Genomic DNA, 27,179 nt, shown 5'->3' on the forward strand with positions numbered 1-27,179 from the left:
TGCTGCAGGTTTTTATGGGCATTAAAGGAACATCATTGATACTCCAATGAGTTTATGAACACATAGTTCATAAGCAATTTGCTCCAAAACATTAATTACTACTTCTGCTGGATGCCAATATCGTACGGCATTGATCCGAGTAATAACGGCGTCTTATTTGATTCATTGTTGAGGGATCTAGTCAGGGCTAATATTGTGACAGATATTAATAAAATCTTGTCTTCAACAATACTGGTGTGATTACATGTCTCCGAACAGACAAATATAAGAGTAACCCTCTATTCTTTCAATTACTCACGAATTACTACTGATTGTGTCAAGGCGCTTTTTTGCCAGGCGCCAAAGTAAACTGCGAAGAACAGACTCTTGTTAGCCTAATGCGTCCTAACCATTAGCGAGAGTAATAAGTGTATCAAATTCACATAATCATGTCTAATTAGTATCAGTAATTATCTTGTTGGGTGCGAGAATATTAATCTTGCGGTCCCCATAGGGGAAGGGCGTCTCTTGCAGGGAGAGAGCGATAGAGCTTCAAGCTCACGCTGTGGAGTACTTGCTAAATTAGCATGCTCCAAATCAGCGCTGCGGAGGGAGGGGAGCGAAGGAAACGTGTCGGGGGAAAAAGGCAAAATTGCATAAAGCGAAAAACAACAGAGAAAAGTTTAGTCCCACTGTGAAATGCATTAGAGCCTAGTAAATAAAATATCAATGTTTTCTGTGTGCTTTTCAAGTTTTTTGTTGACGTGCATGTGGGTAAAACTTTTAAGTGGATTTCGTGATGCGGATAACGTCAAGACATCGTTCTGATGCATAGATGAAGTTATATATCTACTGTGTCTTTAAAGCCTCGGGAACTACCGAAGCATATAAACAGCACATTAGACAATTTAATCTTAGTAATGTGCTAAGATTTTTGTAAGAATAGGCTAACCAATTTGAAAATGAGCCGAGCGCAAACAATGTAAGATCTTAAGGAAGAAACAGGCAGGAAAAAAATCATTCTATAGGTATCCATCCGAACCTGACTTTGAGCCTGGAATGTCGAATTTTAAATATGATCCGTCGTCTCTATCAAGCAGGGCGCCTGTTTTTCGGGAACAGGAGGAAAGGACCCCATGCGACACAGCCGGGCTGGTGAATCCGCTGATTGAAGCCAGGGAGGGCCGTCAGCACAGCCGCTGCCGCCGGGAGAGATGGATGTGTCAGGCGGAGAGTGGGGGAGAGCTAATTACCGTTCCGAGTGTATCTTGTTAATTAAGGGCTAATTAGTGGCAGAAACGCAGAGGGAGGGAGACAGGGTGAGACACTGACTGCTCATGTAGCACAGAGAGATCAGATACAGAATATATACTCCCAGAATCTTTACTGTAACTTCTTTAGTCCTACATATGGTTGATACTTTATGGTTCTCATCCTGTATATAGGAAAGTAGTGGTTCTGAGATTGTTTGTTGATTGCCATCAGGTATTATTAATAACTGAAACATAGTTTTGCTATGGACTTTGGTAATTTTGACTCTTGATATAAAGTATTTTATTTATTTATTTATTTTTTGCCAGAAACTGGTGGATTTTTTGTTAAAGGGATAGATCATTCTTTCATTTGCATGCCTTGATTTTGTTCCGAACGTGTAAGAGTTTCTTTTTTTCTCCTGAACACAAAATAAGACATTTTGGTGACCAAACACTGACGGTACCCATTGACTTCCAAAGCATGAAAAAAATGGCTACCCTCAACTGTGAACTATGCCTTTAAATTAATTAGCTAATTATAAACGACAATAATTCTTTATACTGTAATGTAAATACCATGGTGAATGAAAATGGTTGTCATTTAGTACTACAGTATACATTTATAATTATCAGATGCATTTATCTCAAAGTAGCTTGCATTGTATTCAAGGTATACATTTTATCAGTTCATGCATTCCTTGGGAATCGAACCCATGATCTTGGCGTTGCTAGCGCTGTTCTCTAATGTTTGAGCTACAGAAATACTTATACAAGGGAAATCATGATACATGATTGTTTTTAGCCTTTTTTGGCCACTTTTATTGATAAAGATATTAGTGTGAAAGGGTGGACTACATGTGGAAACTGTTGGGCCATGCCTCCAACATGCTGTGCACGCTCAGAAGAGAAAAAGAAAAAAGTACAAAAGCTGTCAGTGGGGGCAAACTCTTTCAAAAGGTGCTAATATGTACTATTTAAATTTAAATTTATTTATGCAGTTAGCATTCAGGCTATCAAATATCAATATAATTTACTGTAGGTACTACTTCATACACTTTAAGTACTAATATAATATGTATCTTTAAGGTACTACACTCCCAGAAAAAAAGGTACAAAAGCTGTCACTAGGACATAGTTCCTTTTCAAAAAGTATTTTAATAAGGCACTTATTATGCATATTGGTACCAAAAAAATGACATATTTGTATCTTTTCAAAGGGTGCTGCTCCAGTGACAGTTTTTGAACCTTTTTTTTATGAGTGTAGCATATGTACTTTTGGTGCTAATATGTTCTACAATAAACACTTAAGGCACTGATATACACACAAAGGTGTGTGAAATGTGATTTGAGCATCTCTCTCTCTCTCTCTTCTCATCCTGCAGGCACTCCTCACTCTAACAGCAGCAGTTCCCTGCAGTCTGGAGGCTCGGTGGCTGGCGTGACTTTGGGAACTAGTAAAGAGGGGATGCACCAGCGCTCGTTCTCTGTGTCCAGCGCTGAACAGTGGAGTGAGGCTGTCATCAGCACCACAGCAGGTCAGAGGACAAGCCAAGAAACGTCTGCTTTACTTCTCTACAGACTCTTCCCTTTTAAATTTCTTTCTCAGATCAGTCTTATTAACTTTTACTTTACGATATGTTTAAAATTCAACCTGTTTTTTTTCTTGACAGTTGTTTTTCACATTGCTTTGATACTTATTAGGTCGTACTTCAGGGTCATTGATGGCGGGATTATGCACCAGTTGTACCAAAGTAGTGAATGCATCAATACATGATTTTTAGCATATTATTTCTGTATAATGCACAATGGTAATTGGCCAAAGATGTTAGTTTTTAGTATTTAGTCATACTACAACTTCAACGTAGTAGTGAACGGAAACTATAACAAATTTAACTTTGACAAATCCATGATTTTCTACATTGTTTTACGACTTTCCAAAAGAGTAAAAACATATTAAGAGATTATGTTGGCCAGAAAAGAGAAAAATGTCAATTTTGCCATCACTTTCTCAGCTGTTGTATTAAAAAAAGACACAAGGTTTCTGTAATTTAATGCTAAGATAATAAAACAAGTAACGTGTTATAAATGTACAGTACAGGTCAAAAGTTTGAAAGCGGTGTTTTTCAACATTAATAATAATGAATGTTTCTTGAGCAGCAAATCAGCATATTAGAATGCCTCCTGAAGGATCATGTGACACTGAAGACTGGAGTCATGATGATGAAAATTCAGCTTTGCGTCACAGGATTAAATTAAATTGTAAAATATATTCAAATAGAGAACACTTATTTTAAATTCAAATAATATTTCACAATTTCTACTGCATAAAACAAACAAAAAATCAAATCAAATTCAACCAAAGTGAGATATAAAGATATTCCAAAACATTAAAAAGTGTACGTTACATCTTAAAAATAAATTTTAAGATTAGATTAACCATGGTGATAACTGGAAATGCATCATCGCAGTTCATAAAAACTGATCCAGATTTCATTGCAACTTTAACCAAGTCAGAATATTTCAGCAACTGCTCTTTGTTTGCGACAAACTGAAGGTTTTTAATAAGTTAAAGATAGTAGTCTATTAGTAGTAGTAACTGTAGAAACTATGGCACTTTTGTTCATTACTTGTATCAGTGGTTTTGCTGTTAACAAGCCAATCGCTAATCAGGATCATTTGGTAATTGCAGCTTTTTAATGGCAACTCTGGTCCCACCACCAACTGCAAATAGTCTCTCCATTTCGCCTATCCTTCCCTCTCTCTCTCTTTCTCTCCATCCTGTCAGTGCACTTGAGTGAAGTCAAATAATATATTTGCCGGGCGTAACAACGCTGCACATTCTTCCCCCCGTCTTCACTACTTATTTTTTTCCCCTCCCGCGTTGGAAAATGAATGCTTTACGGGAACAACATTCATCACTGGTTATTTCCCTCTCTTTGTCGGCTGGCAGTAAAAAAGCACTTAAATGCACATCAACAGAATAACAGTCATTTCCATGCATGTTTGCGCACTCGTCGTTCTCATTAGCTGCTGCTCTGTTTCTCCCCCCCGCCCTCGCGCTATCGCCGTCTCCGTTTTTGTCTCTCGCCCTCTCTCTCTCTTTCTCTCCTCCCCCCCTCCTTCTGTTAGGGTCCCAGGGGCCCCGCTAGTTTAAAGAGCGCTCTTTATGAGCAAAATGGAGGCCCCGCCGTGTGGCCCCGTGGTGTCGCAGACAGAACACGATGCCGCGCAACACTCGCCCTTCTCTGCTCGTCTCTGCTTGTCGAACAATCAATTTCAGCCCCGCTCCGCCATCGGCCCCCCGTCTACACCCATCAGCTCCACATCCTAAAGCAGAATTACTCAAAGCGGCCATAGCCGCGGAATGAGCTGCGTGTGTGTGTGTGTGTGTGTGACAAAGCACTTCATTAGGCCCTGGTGTAAAATAGTTATTGTCACACACAAGCACACATCCTCAGACTTTTAGCTGTATCAGGATTTGGTGGATGCATTTTCTCTATGACCTGTTACCCATCAGCCTCTCGGTTCTTGCGTTTACTGAGAGTATTATAGCTTTACAGGTCATAATGGAGATAATAGCGTTTTATATTGGAGATCTTGGGAAAGTGCACACCAAGAGAAAACCTAATTTGTTGGGTGCAGGTTTTCTCTTCTGTTTTGTCATTGTTCTTGCGTTCATGTGATGTGCGGTGGGGTATGGTTAGATATGCATGATGAACTAGTTGTTCAACAACTGATTAGTTGACCAGTGAGTCGGTATTTAACTGCTTATTTTAATGTCAGATACTGATCAGCCAGTAATTATGTTCATACTCTGGCAAATAAACAACACATTTCTGATTGTATGCTGTTTTTTCTAAATAAATTAAAATTGAAACGCACACAAAAAATAAAGAATTAAAAATCTATTTAAATGCTACAGTCAGAATCAGGAAAATTGAAATTTACAGTATACAAAATGTAATTGATGAATTACATTTAACTAAATACAGCTGCATTTATTTGATTAGAAATTCAGTTAATTGCAATTTATAATTGGTAAAATATTACTAGAATTTAAAAGTACTCTTTTCTATATTAATAAATTTAAATTTACTCTTCAGTCTTCAGTGTCACATGATCCTTCAAAAAAAAAAAAAAACTTTTAATATGCTGATTTGCTGCTTGAGAAACATTTCTGACCATTATCAATGTTGCTTCATATTTTTGTCTTATCTTACTGGCCCCAAAATTTTGAGCTGTATTGTAAAAAAAAAAAGAAGATACAAAATGTTTTATCTATACAATACAAAACATTACACCTCATTGACTTTCATTGCATGGAAAAAAAATTATATTTCGTGTCCCATAGGAAACAGAAAGTCATGCTAGAATTACATGTATCTGCAACTCCGTATCATCAGGAATGTTTTACACAAATTTACCTTTGATGCCTATTTAGGTGTTAAACAGATCTTAAGCAAGCCCCAGTCATGCCATTATCCTTGTCAAGGGTTGAAGGTCAACCAGCAGATCAGGACTGTTGAGATGAGCAGCGGTAGATTGATAATCTTCTCAAACAGTAACTATTTCCATATAATGGGAGTGTTGTTCTCTCTCTAAGCTACAGCCTCTGAATACTGATCTTTCCGATTAAATCTGCATTCTGCTCTTAGTTATATATGTGCTGCACATGCTAGAGAGTGTCTGCAGTGTGTGTGTTTTGTAATTGTATTTTCAGCATGTATCAAACATCTCTTAATTATCTTGTATACTTCACTAGTGCTTTTTTGTACAGTTTTATAAAGGAACTTGGTCTTTACATTTTCTGAAAATGCAGTTGCTAGGGTGTTCAATGTGGTTACCAGGGTGTTGCTAAAGTGTTCTGGTGGTTGCTAGGTAGTTTTCATACTCTGTTGATTGGTTAATGCATTCCACATTTGTTCTGATTGGTTTCTAGCATTTTGCTATGCATTTGCTAGGCTAGGGCATTCTGGGTGGTTACCAGGGTGTTGCTAGGGTGTTCTTGTGGTTGCTAGGTAGATTTCTCACTCTGTTGCCATTCTATGCATATAATCTGCTTTCCCAGATTTGTTCTAATTGGTTTCTGTCATGTTTCTATGCAGTGGCTAGAGTGTTCTCAGTGGTTGCTTGGGTGTTGCTAAGGTGTTGCTAAGGTGTTATGGGATGTTGCTAGATAGTTGCCTTACTCCATCGATCAATGTAGGCATAAAATCCTAAATTCTGCATATGTTTATGTTGGTTGATAGTATGTTGCTCTACAGTTGATAGGGTGTTCTGGGTGGTTGGTAAGGTGTTGCTAAGGCATTGTAGGTGGTTGCTAGGTAGCTGTCTACACATTTTTTCTAGTTGGTTGCTAGCATATTGCTATGCAATAGCAAGGGTGTTTTGGTGGTTACAAGGTATTTTTCTTGTTCGGCTGTCATTATTTGTGAATTTGTTCTTATTAGTAGTTAATATATTGCTATGTAGTTGCTAGGGTCTTCTGGATGGTTGCTAGGATGTTCCGGGTGGTTGCTAGGTAGATTTCTTATGTGTTGATCATTGTATGCATAGAATCTTCATATTCACATATATTCTGATTTGTTGTTAGTATGTTGCTAAGCAATTGCTAAGGTGGTTTTCTTGCTCTGTTGATCATTTTATGGAAATAATGCTTATGTACACATTTATTGCAGTTTTCTAGATTTTTCCCCCCTTATCATTTTATGCATTGAATCGTAATATTATTGGAATTATCAAAATAAAGTGTGATGAACTGCTTTTAGGCTTGATCAGTTAGCCTGTAGATTAGCGTGCAGCATCTGAGCTAGTCTAGCGGTGTGGTGCTAATCTGAAATCTGCTGTGGTTAGAGGCGGAGAAGACGTCTCCCCCGCGGAGCTGGAGGAGGCAGCGAGCGCAGGGAGTTTGATTCCAGCTCTCGGCTGTAATGAAGTTTGACATTTCGTTTGGAGAGAGCAGCGACGTGTGCTGCCCATGCCTTGATTAGCGCTTTCTAATTGACAATAATAAGAAGGAAGTAGTGATTGTGTTCTGCACACTTTTCTCAGCATTAATTGCAGCCATTGGCATTGATTACAGACGGGGGCTGCTCACACGGCTGCCGTGTCAAGGGCTAGGAGTGGAGGGAGGGGGGGCGTCATCGTCTTCCTCGCAAAATTACCGTCCGCACCGCTAGCTCTCAAATTAGCGACTGCGAGAAATCGAAGTTTCTCCTCACGTATGCTGGAAGAAAATTTTTTGAGAGCTATTAAGAAATGAGTTAATGTTCTTTGTTCACACCCTCCAATCTTCCATGGCTCACCCACAGCCCTCGTCTCCAGATCCACAGTGTAAAGTGGCATTTCCCACAGGGACGCTAACACTCGGTAATCGCAGGTTAGATGACCACCTTATTTCCTGCTGCCTGAAGAGTGGCTCCAGCTAAACTGAGATTAGGCTGTAAATGCATTCAGGTCCCTTGCACACTTCAATTTACCTCACCTCAGACTTCTTAAGTTTTTAGATAAACTTTTTTTGGCTTGTTTTCCAGGTAAAATACATTTACATGTAGCAACATTGCAGAAGATTAATTTATTTATTTAAAAAATTTGCTTAATCACACATTTTTTCTAAAATTATTCGCTATTAATCACGCCTAACTATTATTTTTTAAATATACTTTTATATTGCAATTTACATTAAATCTTCAAATTAATGTAGAAAAAACATAAAGATATTGTGTTTTTAAAAATGTATTTGGTGGCATCTTTTTATGACTGAAGGCAAGTATCAATGATACCAATACTACTGATGTCTGTATGAAATAGATTAACCATTATAGATTTTCAATAGATTTGAACCATTGGTTTTAGCCGATCAACATTACAAAATAAATGAGAGCTATCAATTTTAACATTTATAAGACTTTAAAAATAACAACAAGTCTAGATTAAATATAGATGAATCCTTAAAGCTTCAAAAGTTATTGATTTCCTTTTTTTTTCTATGGTCTTTGATCAACAGATATCACAACAGCTGGGCTATTAGGTTTTTTGGCTTCTAGTACTTTAAGAGCTGTCACTGCCAAACAGGACGTGTTGATTTCTTTTACTTTTTCAAATATATATATATATATATATATATTTCTCACCTAAATATTTGTTCATGCACTGCATTTTGTTCATGCAAATGTTGCACAATAGCTTACACACAGCACAAACCTAGTTTTCATGAGCTGTTACACCAGGTTCACACATACTCCGTTTGCAGTGCGTATGCAGTCCATGTGTGGAACGTGAGACGATCATTTTATATTATCGGATTATCGGCCGATAATGATTGGTAGCCAATCAATCAGAGCACCCCTTGTATACATAATTAAAAAAAATTATTATGGTACCATGTCTATTAAATAAGTGTTCTTAAGTATTCTGATAAAGAAAACACTTTAATAAACATCCGGTCCAAAAAGGGAACGATATTATGGTACGATAAAATATATAGAAAAGGTTGAAATAAAACGTAAAAATTGTCAAAGATGCAGGGCAGTCAAATCAAAAGATCACAGTGGTTACTTTTTATAATAAAATAATTAATTAAAATTATCAATGCACCATAATAATCATTTAATTCAGTACCATAGTATGAAGGCCTGTTCAAATCAATGATAACTATAAAAATAACAATAAAGATATAGTTCTACAAATTGTTCTCAATATTAAAGAAGTCCACACCACAGCTATAACGATAAAGGCACAGAATTTTCAGAATGTTTTTTTTCCAGCTGATGAAGATACGATCATTGATGCCCAATCAGAGTCCATCCTGCTATAACAAGCTTGAGAATTTAAAGCGGCAGATAAGCATGCGCTAAGAATAAACAGACGATATCGGCCCTGGTGTGAACGCTAATATTGTTATCTTTATAGTTGTTATTCTTGGTGTGAACATGGATTAACTAAAAAAGCATGATGTCATTTGTAACCATCTATTGCTGTACCAGGGTACTTTTTAGTTTAATCATGACTCTGTAAACAGAGGTTCAGATGGTTGATCTGACAAGGGCAGCCCTTCACTGTTAACCTCAGCCTACACACACAATGCCCCTGCTGTCACAGCCGGAGATGGGCACTCTTCACTGAGACTGTGTGTGTGTGTGTGTGTTTGTGTGCTTGTATGTGCGAAAGCTTCTGCATGTGTGTAGTGTGTGAACAGTATTCTCAGAAGCCCTCTACCCCCAGCTGTCTGCTGTAGCTAATGATTGGTCCCAGGGGGGCTGTTGGGAAGAGGAGTGTAGAAATTGAAACAGACGTTTGCGTCCCTGCCACAACGTGTGTGGCAGCTGGGAGCGCCGCTCCGCCATTCATACGCGGGAGGGAGAGCAGACTCTTAAAGTCATGAATATCAATGGTGAACACAGAGTCAGTGATGAAGCATCAACTGCCAACCTGCCGTGTTTCCAGCGAGCTCATATCACTATATCTGCTTTGTAGTGCCTAAACGGCACTCATGGTAAACACAGTGATCTTGGGAAAAGAAAGAGGCCTTAAGTGAGGGTTTTGTTCTACCTCTTATGAGCACCACTGAGGTTTTTTTTTTTTTTTTTTTTAGTATTACTGACAGAAACAGGCAGTCTAAATTTACAGATTATACTGAAGTGCATTTACACTAATATAATAATGTCCGATGATAGTACATTTTAATTTATTTAGATACTGTTAATAAATAATATTTAGATATTAAAATACAAAATTATTGTAGGTTATATCTTTGATTAATTTAATAAAACTGCATAATATTTTTTTTTATTTAGTGTCAAAGACAAATAATTTTTATTTATTTATTTTGATATATTTTTAAGTAAATGTAATAATATAATTTATATGTAGAATTCATGTGTTTGTTTATTTTGCACAAATATGTATCTATATGTATTAAAAATTCACCACTTATTAATTTACAATTATTATTACTATTTAAAGTGAAAAGTAATTACAACTGTGAAAAGTGCTTTATGAATTAAAATATGAATGTATAAATTTAAGCCCATGATCTTGACATATGATTAAAGAAATTAATTTACAAAAACGTTTATACATTTACATGTACATTACCTACATACCACAGTAACATTATCATTAGGACGAATCTTTCTTGCACGTCTTTGATAAAGCAACAATATTGATTGAGAATTATCGTAATTGTGTAACGAGGCTAATTGTTAAACCCTCTAATTTGTCTCTTGCCATGTGTAATTAAGCTCAAATCCCACAGTGCATTTGAGTAATCCTCCGCTTCATAATTTATTCATTATCAAGCTGTTCTTATTAAACGCCTCAATCATAATTATTAAACGCGTCTTATCAATAAAACAACAAATTGTGTCGGTTTACCATATGAAAGAAACGGTCACTGTATGGAACTGTCGCAGGGAAACCGAAGTGTTAAAGTTAGCATTAGCTAGATGCTAAAGTCATCTGAGCCTACGGCGGGTCGGGTGGCTGTAGTTTATTGTCCTGTACCCCCTGCGCTGCCTCCATCTCTCTCTCTCTTTAAAGAGCATGCAAGCCCAGCGATCCCTCAAGGTAAACCCCCAAATTACGCCTAATGTTCTACACAGGCTAATGGTTGTTGGTGCCATTAGAATATGCGTTATTTAGCTCCGCGGGTTTCAGACACTTCCAGACCCAAATGTCGTGGCGCACACACACACACACACACATCTGCACACGCACACTCTTATACACCCCAGGCCTGTAGAGATGAATGGAGTTCGCAACACTGCAATGAGCTTTTGATGCCAAGACAATGGAGGAGACTGCCCGCATCTGACACACTGTGTGTGCGAGTGTGTTTCTGAGGGCCGCTAACAATATGGGGTCCACTTTGTTGGGCCCCTCTGCCCCTGGGCTGGTCGGGGGGTTGTGGGTAATAGTGTCCCGAGGGCACCCAAAAATGATGTGCAAGTGTCATGAGGTTTAGAAAGATGGCCGTGGCTTCCCCACTGGCACCCCCTTTTCTTATCGCGTCACAGAAAAACACGGCAGGTTAATATCGCATCTGTACCTTACGCCCAACACAACCTCTCGGATGCTCATGTGGCATCACCCATTACAGCGCTGGTCCTCGGGCAACAGCAAATCATCATTTGTTTCTCACGTGCACGTCCCCTTCTCGTCAAGCTAATAGAGGTGAAACGGAGGCGTGGTCCAGCTCTTGTTTTTCTCTGTGCTTGTGGATCTTCACTTGTACTGTGAAATCTGGTGGAAGTGGGTAGAAGGGTTACTGTTCATCAGTTGTGCTAGGAAGCAAAAAGTTGTTGGTTTTTATTTTATTGTTGTGTGTATATGAAGAGTTCATTTGCACACAAAAAAAAATGCTAAAAAAAATGACTGCCATGTGTGATTTTCCACATATAGTATGAACCCTAAACACGGTTTGTCACAAAAGTCGGTATTGTTTGCAGTCAAGTCATCGCGAGTTCACGTTTTACAACAGAAACCAATAAGTCCATTTTAGCGAATCAGCATGCAGTATTCAGGTCAGGTGACAATGCTGCTAGTTACTCCGAAAAGATGCGCTAGCTGAGAGTAGTTTCGTCTGATCGCATCTACACTGATATTAATCAGATACGTGCATTATTTGTTTCTGGGGTGTTAGCAGACAGATCGATATTCCCCTGTTAATGCAAGTTTTTATTAGGATTTTAGTTTTTTTTTTCATCTTTGGTTGAACTTCATGTCTGTTTTCTTTCCTCCAGCCAATGGGATGTCAGATCCTCTCAGCTCCACCCCTGGCATGAGCAGCGCCACCAGTCCCAAACTTGAGCCTCCACCATCACCTCATGCCAACCGCAAGAAACACAGACGGAAAAAAAGCACAGGCATCACCAAACCAGACGGCCTTTCTGCAGGGAATGAAGGTAAAGGGATACAACTGTACAAGTTTGTATCATTTGTACCAAACATTTGAATTTACTGTATCATTTATATCTCACTGAACCATTGATAACAAAATAACACAAATACCAGTAGTTTATTGGAAATAAGTTACAGTTTTAGCATTTGTAGGCTTGTTTTAGGTACAAAATGCTCTCATACAAAAAAATCAAATTGGCCTGTGGCTAACAAAATAATTAAATCCTTTTCTGAATTAGAAATCTTCATTTAGTGATCCATTGTTTTGTGCCACGTACAACAGAGATGATGTGTCATGAAGACGGTGCCACTTGGGTTTTATTGCCCATCCCAATGACAAATACAGTCTCCTAATTGGTTGTTATTGAGGAAACAAAAGCGCTTCCCTCAGGCTGTTTTGTTGCCAATGGGCAAAATCCATCAACTAGATGGACACCGTCCATCAATGATGATGACACAGGCGCTTCCTAATAAAATCATTGTTGTTGTTTTTTTGGGAAAACTATTTAATAAATCCACATTTAGCCTATGTGCATCTTTGAAGTCACACAGAAAGACCACAATCAAGCACTAAAGACTTCAGTTCTGTCAACATTTAGCGTCTGAAGAAGGATTTTTGTTTAATTTTCATCCGTTTCCGCTATTTAAATGCGACCAGGATCAAGTTTAATTGTGTTTTTACATGAGCTAAAATCGCCTCAAATGATCCAGCGCCACTATTGTGACTGTTTTATTCGTTTTAAATGTGTATGGATGACATTAAAAGCTCAAGGGATCGCAAACGTGGTCATTTCCCATTGCAGCAGGAGTTAAAGACGTTCTTAATGCTCGTTCTGTCTCATTACGCAGACAGTTCCTCAAGAGTATGAGGTCTAACATCTGATTTTCTTAAGCTTTGCTTGGTCATCTGGCAGAATAACAGTGGCTGAATGTGTGTGCGGATGCAATTTCCATCATGAACGTCGTCGTTTTTGCCCCTGTACAGCTTGAAAGGTTCTATTAGTGCGTGCTTGTCTGTTCTAGTGAGTGCATGCAGAATACAGACATATTGCTTAAGTATGAGAATCACTCACATGGAGCAAGTGGTATCTGCTGAAGGCAGAGGAGTGGGAGAGGTGGGAGGGGGGCGCTTGGATCCTTGAATAAATTGCTATCAGTTTATCTCATTTACAGGGCAATCAGAAGCGGCGAACGCTGGCAGAAATCGAATTTTAGCTGTTGTGAAGCATCATAAATCAAATGTGCTGTCGCTCTCGAAGAAGGTGAGGCAACTTTTTTGTGCTTCGCTTTATGAGCGAACGTCTCTGGAAGTGTCCAGGAGAAATAGTCTCGGGCAGCTGATGGTTTTACGTGAACGTCCACTATTAAGACACGCTTAGACAACTAAATGAAGTCTTATTCATTTTAGTGAATCAGTTGATTTCAGAGCTGATGCTTTTGATTCAAGCAGGCCTGGACCCTTTGAACTGTTTCGACCCTGAGTTTGAGTCAAACATGCAGAGCGTCTTCATTTGAACAGCTTCAGTGGAGCATCTCCGGTATCATGAACATCTCAGGTGTTGAAAGGCCAACACAGTTTTCCTGATGCTTTAATGCCTTTGTGACCATACCTTTATCTTCGCTCCTGTACCGGAAAGCCATTCTGGAGCTTGATTAATCTGGGCTTTCTGTAGTCTTCTATTGGAAACATGCAATTTCTATATATGTAGTTGACAAATAAGGCTGCATTCTCATTGCATATTTTATAGCAAAGAAAAATAAAGTATAACATTAAATTAGACTGTACTGAATGTATGGTTTGAAAAATTTGGATCACAAATTATGTACTTTTTGGAGTAATTTTTTTTCTTCAGGTTTTTAAATAACATATTTAAACACATTAAATGTAATAATAATTACCTTTAAATATAAAAAGAATAGGTATTATTACTAGTAAGAGTTGTAAAATATTAAATATATAACTACTACTGCAGTATTAGTACCAGCTATTACCACTATTACATTTTAATTCAATTATTCAATTATTCATGTTTAAATATTTAAAGCTAATATGTAAAAACTAAATATTGTTATTATTAATAGTAATATATATATATATATATATATATACACAATTATTATTAGATTTTTATATATATATATATATATATATATATATATATATACACAATTATTATTCGATTTTTTTATTTATATATATATATATATATATATATATATATATATATATTTAATCTAATCATTGTTGTTTTTGGTATGTACATATTTCAGCACAATTTTAAATATTTTTTACAAATATGAATGATAATATCTCACTTATTATTATATTAATATTATTTGTTTTATATATTTTGACATTTTGTATGTATTTAATGTATTTAAATATTAAATATTTAATCTACTATTTTGATTAGTCTTAATGGTCATTTAGTAATTATTATGGCAGAAAATATCTGTGTATATATAATCTATATAATATAATCTATTATTGGCTCTGCATATCGATAAGCAGACATTTGAACATATCAATAATCAGTATATAAAATAAGCAATACGATCTTCCAATCATTTAATCAGTTTCACTTTTGCTCTATTTTGTCCTATCTTTTTTTTTCTTACTTTTAAATAGTTTTTATACTGATATAATGATGTCCAGGTGGCATTACTTGTTTTGATCCTCCAGGCTGATAAATACACTTGCCCAGCTTCCAGACAGCCGGCAGCCAATGAAGCTTCATGTGCTTTTGGACTGAATGCGTTGGTTCTCTGAAACACTTTGCCTCTGCTAGACCTTGTAAAGAAGATAAATGCGACTGCATGTACTGTATATATTTGTACATTCACATGCATCAGATCATTCTTGGGGTGTGTTTATGTCTGCATTTACCTTCAGTTCATTGTCTGAAGTGCTGTGTGTATAAGGGGTGTTATTGTTTACACTGTGTGTGTGTGTGTGATGGAGATGGTGAGTGCGTTCTCGCCTCCTCAGTGTTTGGCCCGTATCCCCCCAGGCCCGTGTCAGTAATGGGCGGGTGCTGATTGCTCTAATACAGGTTAGGAATATTGCCTTTAATGATGTGTAAAATGAGCAAACGCTGCCGCTGACATTTACAGATGGCACAGGCAGGTCTGGTTCCTCCCAGCTGCCCGTTAATTCTCAGACACCAGCTAGCATCTCTATAGGCCCAGACCTGTTTAGTGTACTAGTTCAAGATTGTCAACCTATGGAGTTTGTAAAGCAACACACATGCACACACACCTTGACATCAACCCCTCGCGGCTTCGTGCGGCTCTGATGTGATGGATCTGTGGTTGCGTGGCCGTGTGCTCTGACAGAATAGCAATCGGGTCACACTGGCAGGTCCAGATGTGGTACTGGAGCAGGCGTCTGACCCAGAGGGCGTTTGGACTAGAAGCATCAGCCTCCTTTAGATGGGATGCACAATTCGTTTTCCTCTTTTTCATTCTTGCTTTCTGGGCTAATTTGCTATGAATTTTTTTGCTTGTTTGTTTTTGGGTGTTCAGGTTGCTGGAACGTATCTCAAATAAAAGACCAAAATTGACCCTAGTTAGTGTTTTAATAAATGTTAATGGCCTTATTGTGCATGATTTATCAGTACATATTTTTCAAAAGAAAAAAAAAATGCTTCATTCCTGATGAATGCAGTCAAGTCCCAGAAATTAATACTGTTTTTAAGCAAGAATGCATTAAATTGATCTACAGTGACATTAAAGTCATTTTTGTTTATTAAAAGATGAAAGCTGTTTTCAACACTGATAATAAGAAGAAATGTTTCTTGAGCATAAAGTTAGCATATCAAAATGATTTCTGAAGGATCATGTGACACTGGAGAAATTTATGCTGAAAATGTAACTTTGCCTCACATGAATGAATTACATTTGAACATGTATTAAACGGTTCATATGATGCTTTTTAAAAGATCATTATTTTGTGTATTTGCTTTAATGTTCAAAACACATTATTTTTCGAATACTGCACATTATTGTAGGTTCTCTATGGCCCTCCTCTCTCAAACGCATTGTTTTCTACAAAGTCCCTCCTTCCGACAATCGCAGTCTGCTCTGATTGGCCAACTGACCCAGTGCATTGTGATTGGCCGAACACTGCAAGCACTCGTTGGAAATGTAACACCCTTTTCCATTATTCTCGAGCTTCTTCTTTCAAAATAAATGTAAAGACAGTTAAAAATGTCCTTAGGTTTATGATCAGTTCAAGCCTGAAAGAGGAAGAGTCACGTGACAAATAGAAGCTCGTATGAGTTTGCAGTACACAAGCCACGGACGGTTAAGACAGCTGATTACACTGTGATGTGACTGTCTCTCTCTCTCTCTCTCTCTCTCTCTCTCTCTCTCTCTCTCTCTCTCTCTCTCTCTCTCTCTCTTTCACACACACACACACACACACACACGTGCGTGCAATGCTCAAAATTCCGCATTTGAACATTCAATAGTAAATACTTAAACTAATAACAGAACATACTTCCAGTAGCTGGAATTACCTGTGTAAAATGTGTTGCTGTTCTGTTGCAAATAATCTTAAAGATTCCTAAATGCATCTACTTTCGGAAGGCCAAGTAAAGTGCTTTTGCTTTCGCCAAGAAACACACAGCATCTCCCTGACGTGACTGCTTCAACACTAACTGCGGTTACTGAAACCACACTGCCTTTCATTGCATGAACATTTGGGTAGCATTACGCAAATATTTCCACATAGTGATGTAGAGATGTGGGGGGGGGGGGTTGTATGAGCCATTTTAGGAGGGCATGGTTGACTCTTTAACTTTTATAAAGAATATCTCTTTGGATTTGAGACTTTAGTCTTTGCAACTTTTCAGATCTTCTTCATGCACCAAGAGCTTGTAACACTCCAAAGAGAAATGAAAAATTGAAATCGCATCATATGACCCCTTTAAAATAGAAAACAGTTGTTTTAAATTATGAAAAATATTTCCCAATATTACTGTTTTTGCTGTATTTTTTATCAAATAAATAAAGCCTCAGTGAGGATACAAGACTTTAAAAACATTTTTTTTAATTCTTACCAACCCTTAACCTTTAAAATTGTAGTGTACTCTATATTGTGTGTCTGAGTGTGAATGCAGTGTAAATAGAAACATGAATGAAAGATCACAAGAGCCAAGAGGAGAGGAGGAGAGAAAGACTGTGGTTTTAGATGTTGTTATCTTTCTTTTATTGTAGCGTATTAATTAAGGTAAGTTGTTTCTGCCCTCTTTGCCTCCAGTCCCTCAGATTGGATTTTAACTGGATGTATTCGGGCAGAACCTGCTCCGCTCCGTCTCATTACTGCTAATTTCTGAGCACCAGTGGCTGATTGGGAGCTGGTGTTATTGCACATTTTATATCAACAGAACTCAGAGTCTTCGGGTAATTTTTGTAGATACAATGCTTTCGTTTTTTCCTTTAATGCAGTGCATTTCCACTTTTATTTTCTGAGACCATCACTAAAGTCACCTGTCTGAGACATTTTCCTTATTTTAGAATTTAAATTAATGCATATGAAAGTATGTTAAACAATTTCAAACTTTTGAGCTTCATCGTCGTTTAGATTCTAGATCTAATTATTCTAGACAATTACTCAACCTTTAATTAGTTTTGACACAGTTGTTGACATGTTTTTCCTCCAAATTTGTTGCAAAATTGTTGCAATTTTATTAAATTATAATTAATTATTAAATTTAATATTAAATGAAATTAAAAAAAAAAATGAAAAATATTGAAATAAAATAAACCAGTTATTTTATTTTATTGTATACTTTTAATTGCTTTAAGTGAAAAACTTTAACCTAAATGTAAATATAATATTATATTTGAAGCCTAACATTTGGATTAATCCTGACATGCAACAATTAATGGTCCATTTTCTCTTTTTTATGGTCAAATGATTTTATTTTTATTAAAATGAACTGCTGTTAATTTGGATGTGAATTATGAACTTTGACCACTGTATATAGAGAGTACAGAGGTAAAGAATATGTTTCTAAACCTAGCGAGCCTATCTAGACAGCATTTTAGTGCATTCAGATTCTAATTAGGCAGCTCCTTTTTATTTGAAGGAATGTTACTGAAATAACAATTACCGAACAACTAAAGCACAAAATGAATGTCGATTGTCCTTTATTCTCTGTGGTTTCAAGCTGCTGACATCAGAAACAGTTTTTTAATAATTCCATATTGAAATTACCTGTTGTAATGGCTAATTTATCAGATGGCCAGTCAACAGAATAATTGTCTGTGTTCAGATGCAGAGGTGTGTAATCGTTGGACAGTGCAATGCGAGATAATTGTATTGCTTTTCATAATAGCAGGAGAGAAACTGTCACCGCATCCAAAACGTTATCCAAATGTATTCCCTTTTGTAATACTAAAATATGAAATATGTGCACTTAAGAAAGATGTTTGCATGATCACTACTTACTAAAATTAAAAATAGAAATAAAAGCTTTTGGTACTAAAAAGTAAACTTTATTAAACTTAATTAAAATATAAACCTTATTTTGACCACATTAAGAAAAAAATACTACTAGAGAGCTTTGTGCAACAGATTTATCCACATGAATTGTGCATCCCGTCATACATCGGTGGTTAATTTCCAGCAAAAAGAAGCATGAAATGTAAACAAAGCAGAGAGATCAACTGGGGCGACAGACCTTCACCCTTTAGTCCTTGATTTAGACACAAAGCTGCTGGCTCTGTATTGATCTCTGGCCTGGAGTCAAGTCCCGTGAATAAATCGGGTAATTGAGGAGGGTGTCAAACGAATTGGATTGTTGCCGGTCACTCGAGGCCATGCAGTGAACGGGAGTCTTTGACAATCATCTGCATGCGTTCGAGTCATCATATGGAGATTATTGATCGGAGATGAGAGCAGACGGAGATCTATATACTTCACATTCACAAGATTAACCGCTGCCTTAAAACCATGCTCAGCATTTCATCGAAATTTACAGTTATGTGTGGAGTTTTATTTAGAGATGGGCGGTGTGATAGCAGAAATGTCATCTGGTAGAGACTTTCTACCATGTACCATTTAATGTACATTTTCTATTAATAATGTTATCTTTTTGTTTCATATTCATTAAGTTCCAAATAAATAAGATAAAGTAGCTTTCATTCGTTAAATCCATAAAAGTAGGCATTACATGCATTAATAATATAGAAAAAAATTACATTTAAATTGTAGTTTATATTCTTTTTTTATTCTATATTTTAATATTATTTAATCATTTCCTGATAATTCATGATAAATTCTTTAAAATTGAGAACTAAATAATGTGTATAATGTATATATATATATACACACACATGCACATGCACACACACACACACACACTTACACAAGCGCACACACAGTATCTATATCGATAATTAATTATTATATTATATCCTTGCTAACCCTGTCAAATATATATCTCACAATGTAGGGGAGAGGTTTACAAAAAAGAAAAAGAAAAACTGGGGTTGGCCTGTGACCTTGATAATTCATAATAATTTGTCTAAAAGTGAGACCTCAGTAATGTGCTAATGATCATTTACAGTGGGCGTCAATAAATGGTGTTATGTTGTGCATTTTAATACTAATAAACAGCCTTTTTTCTGTGGAACAACTGCAATGTTCGAGTCGGTGAACTTATTTTCGCCTCGTGCAGCTTCATTGGCTATAATACTCACGTGTGTAATCATCATCCTGTACATATCAAAGTAATCATGGTTTTGAAATGAATGTTGAGCAAATTGCAGAAAATGATGGTCTGTTTTTCACCTCTCGCCCCTCATTTGAGCTCGGTAGAAACATTGCAGTACCTCGCGTGTGTTTTTGCGATGTGGAAATTACTGTGACCAGAATGATTAACCCACATTATATTCTATTTAGGCAGCTGCAATAATAATGAGTCTTCACTGGTAATGAGATAAGTACTCTAATGGATGTATTTACCTTTTTAATCACTTGGATTTTACGATGCTGATGAACAACAGCAAGTGACACTAATCGCAGATACCCATAATGCACCTTGGATATTGGCCATTTAAATGTTTGTATTTTCAGCCTGTAGTGAAGATGATCTGGAACTAAGAAATAATGGCATTTATGTTTATGTTTTTTTGTTTCTTTAATCTGCAAATTCATATTTTTTTAATAATTTATTGTTTTAATGAACTAATTATTTAATATCATTTTTTTAGATACAAATATTTTAAAATAAAGTTTTGAAATAAAAATGAAAAAAAAATTAGCATATGTAAGCATATATATACACACACACACAAACAAAATAAAAAAAAATTGATTAATTACATTAAACTACACATTTATTAATAAATATCAAATATGACAATTGTGTAATGTAATTCAAGGCTTAAAGTTATCTGGCTCAATGGAGGATCTCCGGCATACAGCTTTTGGTTGCGGAAAAAAATAATCCTACATAAAACAATAAAAACTTGTTGATAGTATTTTCGAGTTTGCCTACCAATGGTATGAGAGGAGCACAGCTTTCACTCTCAACCAAACTAACATTACTAGCCACTCAGACTTTTTTACCCTTATAAACATGAGACGTGCATAATAATATCCAATCTCAGCTTTGATGAACAGAGAAGCACGATTAAAAACCTGAGAGGCGCAATAGTCAAAGATGTCCATCTAGCGCATATTTACTTAGAAAAACTCATTACAAAGCAGCAGAGCTTTGTAAACAGCTTGGAGTAACTTAATCATGTCATCTCCATAGGAATTATATTCCAGAACAAATTTACCAAAATTGACTTGTTCACGCATGATTTATTTATGGTAACTTACCCGTAATTTACCAGTAAAGACTGTTTGTTTGAAAGGGGCTAAACTCTTTTTTGTATTGTATTGCTTCACGTTCAAATGGGAAATCTCACTAGATTTGTAGATTTGTAAATTATTTATAAACCTTTGCCAACACAGGAGAATAATAATACATCAGCCTATTTCTAAATATGCTATTTATTGTACGTCATGATTTCAAAATAAAAGTTTCTGAGTTTGCATTTGGCTAAATATAAACATTTAATTGATATATTATGTATAGGCATATTACATTGTGTATTTTAACAGGGTTGTTCAATTAAACCATGTAATTGCTTTGTTTTGATATTTTATTTGAGCCACTTTTTATTGCCAATTTTTATTTTATTTAGTGTTCCTGTAGCTCAATTGGTAGAGCATTGCACTATCAAGCGCAAGGTTGGGGGTTCAATTCCCCGGGAACACATGATAGGTAAAAATTGATAGCCTGAATGCTAAGTTGCTTTGGATAATTAGTTACAGCCCTAGATTAATTCAAATATTACAAAATACAACTGCATTGTTTTACTGTTTATGATTAAAAGACAAATATTTTGTTGTTATAATATTGCCTTGTTCTAGGTGAACCAAGGATGTGTATTTTGTCTCATCTTGTGAGCTAAGTGTATTGTCACACCCCTAGTGTGATGTAGCTCATCACTTTCCTAGTCTATGACATAGCTATCACTCTTCAGGTCAACCATATATTCATGAAAAAAAAAATCAGTTTGAGTAAGGAAAGCGATAACTTTGCCATAGCATCCTTTCAATTGTTAAAGTTGTAAAAAAAAAAAAAAAATCAGGCGTAGGTATTTTTTGTTTAGTTTATTTATTTCTTGCTTTAACCCCTTTTTAAATATGTCACATAGCATTTTTGCTTTCATTGTGTACACACAAATAATTTCCACTGAAAAGTTTGCAAACTAAACATTTTAAAACCGTATCCAAACTCATCTCCCGTTTGGTGTGTTTCAGAGCAAGAGGAGTCCTTTGAGTTCATCATTGTGTCCCTGACGGGTCAAATGTGGCATTTTGAGGCATCCACATATGAAGAAAGAGAACTGTGGGTTCAGGCCATTGAGAGCCAGATATTTGCCAGTCTACAGTGCTGTGAGAGCAGCAAGAACAAGGTAAGATGTGTTGATTTAGATAATGTGGAAATAGGTTAGTATGCCTTATGTACCCTTCAGCACTTTTCAAACTGTGATATCTGAATTGTTATGTCATATAGTCTCGGTTAGGAAGCCAGAGTGATGCAGTGACCATCCAGTCTATCAGGAATGTGAGGGGAAACAGCTTCTGTGCAGACTGCGACGCCCCCAGTGAGTAAAACATTGTGACGGCACCCATTTCTGAACAAGAAGCGAGTCATTTTATTAGACATTTTATCATATGTTTGTCTTTTACTTTGTTGTATAATGGCATGATGGTATAATGTGAAAAAGTACTTTAAAACAATAAAAAATAAAAATGAATAATTATAAAAAGAAATAATAATAAATAAGATTTAAGACATATTTCTGTTATTTTATACTTTAAAATAATAAAATTAAAAATAAATAAAAATAAATAAAATTAAAAAAAATTGATAACTTAGTAAAAAAAAGATATATCAGATATTTTTTCTGTTTTTTTTAGGTAGTTCACCTACATTGAAATAATAAACAATAATTCAAAAAATAAAAAAATATGATATTTTAATATTTAAATGAAAATAATTTTTCAGGCATTTTTCTCTTTTTAGGGTAGTTTCACCCACATTTAAATAATAAAGATAGTATAAAAATAATGTGAACAGCTTAATAAAAATATTTTCCAGACATTTTTGTATGGTCGTTTCGATCAAATTAATATAAATAACATAATTTAAAATAACATAAAATAATAATAATAAAAAACAGACATTTTGGGGGTAGATTGACACACTAATAGTAAAATAATACAAATAATTAAAAAAAAATATGTAGAAATAAAAAAAAAATCTATTTTTGTTAGATAGTTTCATATTGCCATAGTCATTGCTGAAAAGGACCCATCAGAACACACTTATAGCATATCAGAGTTTGAATTGCATAAAATGTAATTTTGGTAAGGGAAACTGAATTGTAATTGTCTCTAACCCTCAGATCCGGACTGGGCCAGTCTGAACCTCGGCGCTCTGATCTGTATCGAGTGCTCCGGGATGCACAGGAACCTGGGCACCCATCTGTCCCGCGTACGGTCTCTGGACCTGGACGACTGGCCTGTGGAGCTCAGCATGGTGATGACGGCCATCGGGAACGCCATGGCCAACAGTGTATGGGAGGGCTGTGTGGAGGGATACACCAAACCCGGGGTGGACAGCACCAGGTGGGTCATCTGTCCAAAGCATTAGCTGGTAGCCTTGAAAACAAGATTGTTTTAAAAGTCAACAAATCATCTCCCAGGCCCTATGAACTGAAGTAATGTTTATAATAGATTTGTTAACTAATCAAATTATTATTTTTTACTTTATAGTGTTACTAGCCAAGTTTCCATCCAGTTTGCTAGCAATGTTCCTTTGTTTTGCACAAGTTTAAAACTAAAATAGCAATATGGCTTAGTGCTTTCATCAAATTGCACTTAATAGTGTGAAATTATTATTAGGTTTTTTTTATTAATATTGCTCTGTTGTTATTTGGCTAAATTGTGCAGCTCTAAAACAAGCACAGCAAACCTGGAGCTTTTAAAATGTAAAATTGTAACATTTTAAATGCATAAAATGCATAAAAATAAAAAATTGTTTATCAATCCAAAAATTTAACAAAATCGAAGCTTTAAAGGCTTCCTGCATATTTCTGCCAGAATAAAATCTTGATAGTTTAACATTCAAATATGAATGAAGACATCCATAAATATTAATATTAGCATGAAAATAATTGTATTATTGTTTTTATTATTAATTAAAATCGTAATATCTTATTTACTCATAATAAATAATTTCTGGCTAAATTGTGCATGTCTAAAACACAGCAAACCTGGAGCTTTGCATTAAAAATTGGCATTTTTATCAGAGCAAATGCAATTTGATATTTTTCTTCCTAAAATTTTGTCATCCTAGTTTATTCTCTACAAAACATTTTTACATTTTAAAACACATTTTGAAGCAATTAATCTTAAAACTTGGATGGGAAAACTCATAGCCTGGATACAAGCTTGTGGTCAATTTAATTAATAATGTGTGTGGATTCTTAAGTCATAAGGCAGCTGTAAGTATTTAAGAGTGAAGTGTAGTATTTGAAGATCTGAACTCTGTTCAGGATGTGGAAGCATGTTAAAAAAGCATCACATCCAGTGTCAGTTCCATGATCAATGACTGCACTGTGTTAAAGTCTTCACCCAATCATCGCTCCATTAGTGCTTTACTGCTTTTGGAAGAAGATGAGATGTTTCAGGAGATAATAGGGTCCACAGACCATTGTCTGGAGCTGCTCACCTGCTCCGCTTCCAGGCGATGTCTCGAGGTGTTTCCCGCTTTAAGCCTGACACACTCCCAATCTGTCTAATGACCTGGAGAAAAGAGTGGTTTTGGGGGCAATTAAGGACACTATTAGAGTCCCAAACCACTCCCTTTGGGGCTGAACTGAGAGCTCTCAGTGGCTCTGACAGCTATCCATCACTCAGAGGGGTGTATCAGTCACTCCTGAGGGTACGAGTCCCGTCAGACACGGCCTGCGCTTTGGTCTAATGCATCATAATGCAGGATTTATTCTAATGCTGCTGAACTCTGACTTGTGTTTTTATCAGTTAGATCAGGCTGAGACATGCTGTTGGACGGCTAATATACAGTATATAGCGAGCGCATAATTTATGCATATTTGTGTTACAAACATGAATGATGCCTAAAAGTATGTTGCTTGATGAAGAGAGATGTGCTGATACTTTTCTTAGCATCCGAACTTATCATTTTGGCCTAGTGCATGATTAAACAGGTCAAAGTCCTACAGATTTCAATTGAAGGATGCCATAGAGACTTCAGCATTACTGAGGCTAATATTATTCATTTATTTTACATTCTCATTTATTTAATAAAAAAAAAATCTACTAAAAGCAGTTTGAGAAAACCAAATTTGAAGATGTTATGTATGTATTTATTTAATTAAGACCTGTATTATAGGTATTCTGTTTTTATGATATCTGGTAATCCTTTTTTATTCATTTATTTGTGTCATGAATATAATCTTTGATGCTGATATGGTAATAAAATAAATATTTTATAATACAATTATATTCAGGGTTATTACCATAAACTAAAACTATTAGATATTTTTCTCAATTGAAATTAAGCTGAAACAAAAGAAAGAAAGACATTTTAAAAAGAAATATTAGCTTTAGAAATTTTGTAGAAGTACTAAAATTACTACCTGGTAATAATAAATAAATAAATATATATATATATATATAACTGAGCAAAAATTAAATAAATAAAGAAAATAAAAAAGTACATAAAATTGCAACAAATCTAAATAAGTGAAAACTGAAAATATATATAAAAAAAATACAATTCTTTATATTAATAAAAAAATAGTATTCTTTAAATAATACAAAAATAACTGATAATATCATTTTATCTTAAAGTGTTATATATATTATCATAATAATTATATAATATATTATTTTAAGTATTTTATTGTACTAAAAATTAAATTAAATTGTATTATACAGCCATAATTGGAAAACTTTTATGTAGTAATTTTAGAATATGGTCATCTGCAGATACTAAAACAGATATTGTGCATCTTCAATTAATAGTGTGTTTGATATCACTTGATAAAATGCGGGAACATCTGCTGAGGGAATTCAGAGAAATCAGCCTTCTGAATTATGATTGTCTCTGCCTGTGTATTAATTTACCTTTTGTTTACCTGCTGTAATATCTGTCCACAAGACAGTGGAGTGACCTGCTGCTTTATAGTATGTAAGTCAGCGTCAGGATTTCCCTCGGTGGAGAGCGTGAACAAAGATGTAACAGCTGCCCTAGTGCGTGCAGCAGATAGCGTGTAAAGGAAGATGGCCCTTTCCATCTCCTGACCACCCGAGGTGCTTCAGCTCTCTGTCTCTGTTCTTTTCTCTCACTCGGCGGCGAGCGATGGCTCACAGTTATCTATTGAGTGCTTGGCGGGCTGCAGCCGAGTGCTTTTGACTTGATGAAAGATTATTGATGCTGATATCCCCCTCACACTTCAGTCGTCAGGACGGGCTCGCTGCCGGAGGAGGGAATGTTTTTCATTGTCAGGAGAATCTGACGGTTCACGGCATCCTCCATTTCTCCCGTTCTCTCGCTCGCTCACTCATTCTCTCGCCCCGCTCGGACAAAAACTGAAAATCTCATTACCGTCATAACTGATTTTCCTCAGCCAAAGAGTAATCAGTGAAACATGGTGTGTATTCAGAGTGCACATTTATTCAATATGGTGTCATTTAACTGTGTGTGTGTGTTAAATAAAATTTTACAAGCTTTAATTTAATACATATTAAATTTTGAGTGACCGCAGATTTCCTGAGTCACGATTTGAGTGTTTGTTTTTGTTGCACATTGGTCATTCACTCCTTTGCACAGTCAATTATATATGTATCATTAAAAATGTGCTTTGACATCAGTGAGATGAGTAATCGGGCTGGTTTTAGTGTCGTGCAGTCAGGCAGGATTGATTTAAAACTCCTCACCGAGGTGAAAACTAACATCCGAGTGAGGGTGACAAGTCTTGCCGTAATGGCCTCTAGATTACTCGCATACACACTTTACCATGAGCCAAACACACATACTCATATGTGACAAATTCTTACTCTGTGGGATCATAATGAAAGCCGCTGTCTTAACACTAGATACTAGGTTTATTTTTGTTATTTTTTTAGATAATTAAAGTTCTAAGGAAAGGTAGACATTATGGAATTTGAATTAAACTTATTTATTTTACAATAATTAGAAACTATAGAAATTTATTCATTTGGATTTATTTATTTGGATTTTTTTTAAATTGTTGATTCTGTTCAAGTGCTCATGAAAGTTTAAAATTATTAGTAAAAATAAAATAAAAATTATTTCATTATTTTTTTTCTTAATCATGAACGTTTAATATCATTGTGATGTATTTAATTGTTTTTATGTTGTATAATGTTTTTACGATTTATTCTGTTTAAGCAAAACACATATTTAAAAGTATACATATTTATTT

General features: G+C 35.7%; 1 protein-coding gene across 1 annotated transcript in view; it reads left to right on the plus strand.

The window, feature by feature from the left end:
* LOC128013181 (arf-GAP with GTPase, ANK repeat and PH domain-containing protein 3-like) overlaps positions 1-27,179 on the plus strand; it is a 99,853-nt gene that overhangs the window by 51,199 nt on the left and 21,475 nt on the right. The window contains 5 exon segments of the mRNA XM_052595947.1: positions 2,615-2,767; positions 11,975-12,136; positions 21,961-22,115; positions 22,217-22,307; positions 23,112-23,334. Coding sequence (XP_052451907.1) covers positions 2,615-2,767; positions 11,975-12,136; positions 21,961-22,115; positions 22,217-22,307; positions 23,112-23,334 — 784 coding nt within the window.

The sequence above is a fragment of the Carassius gibelio genome, chromosome B24, assembly GCF_023724105.1.
Source record: "Carassius gibelio isolate Cgi1373 ecotype wild population from Czech Republic chromosome B24, carGib1.2-hapl.c, whole genome shotgun sequence".
Lineage (NCBI taxonomy): Eukaryota > Metazoa > Chordata > Actinopteri > Cypriniformes > Cyprinidae > Carassius > Carassius gibelio.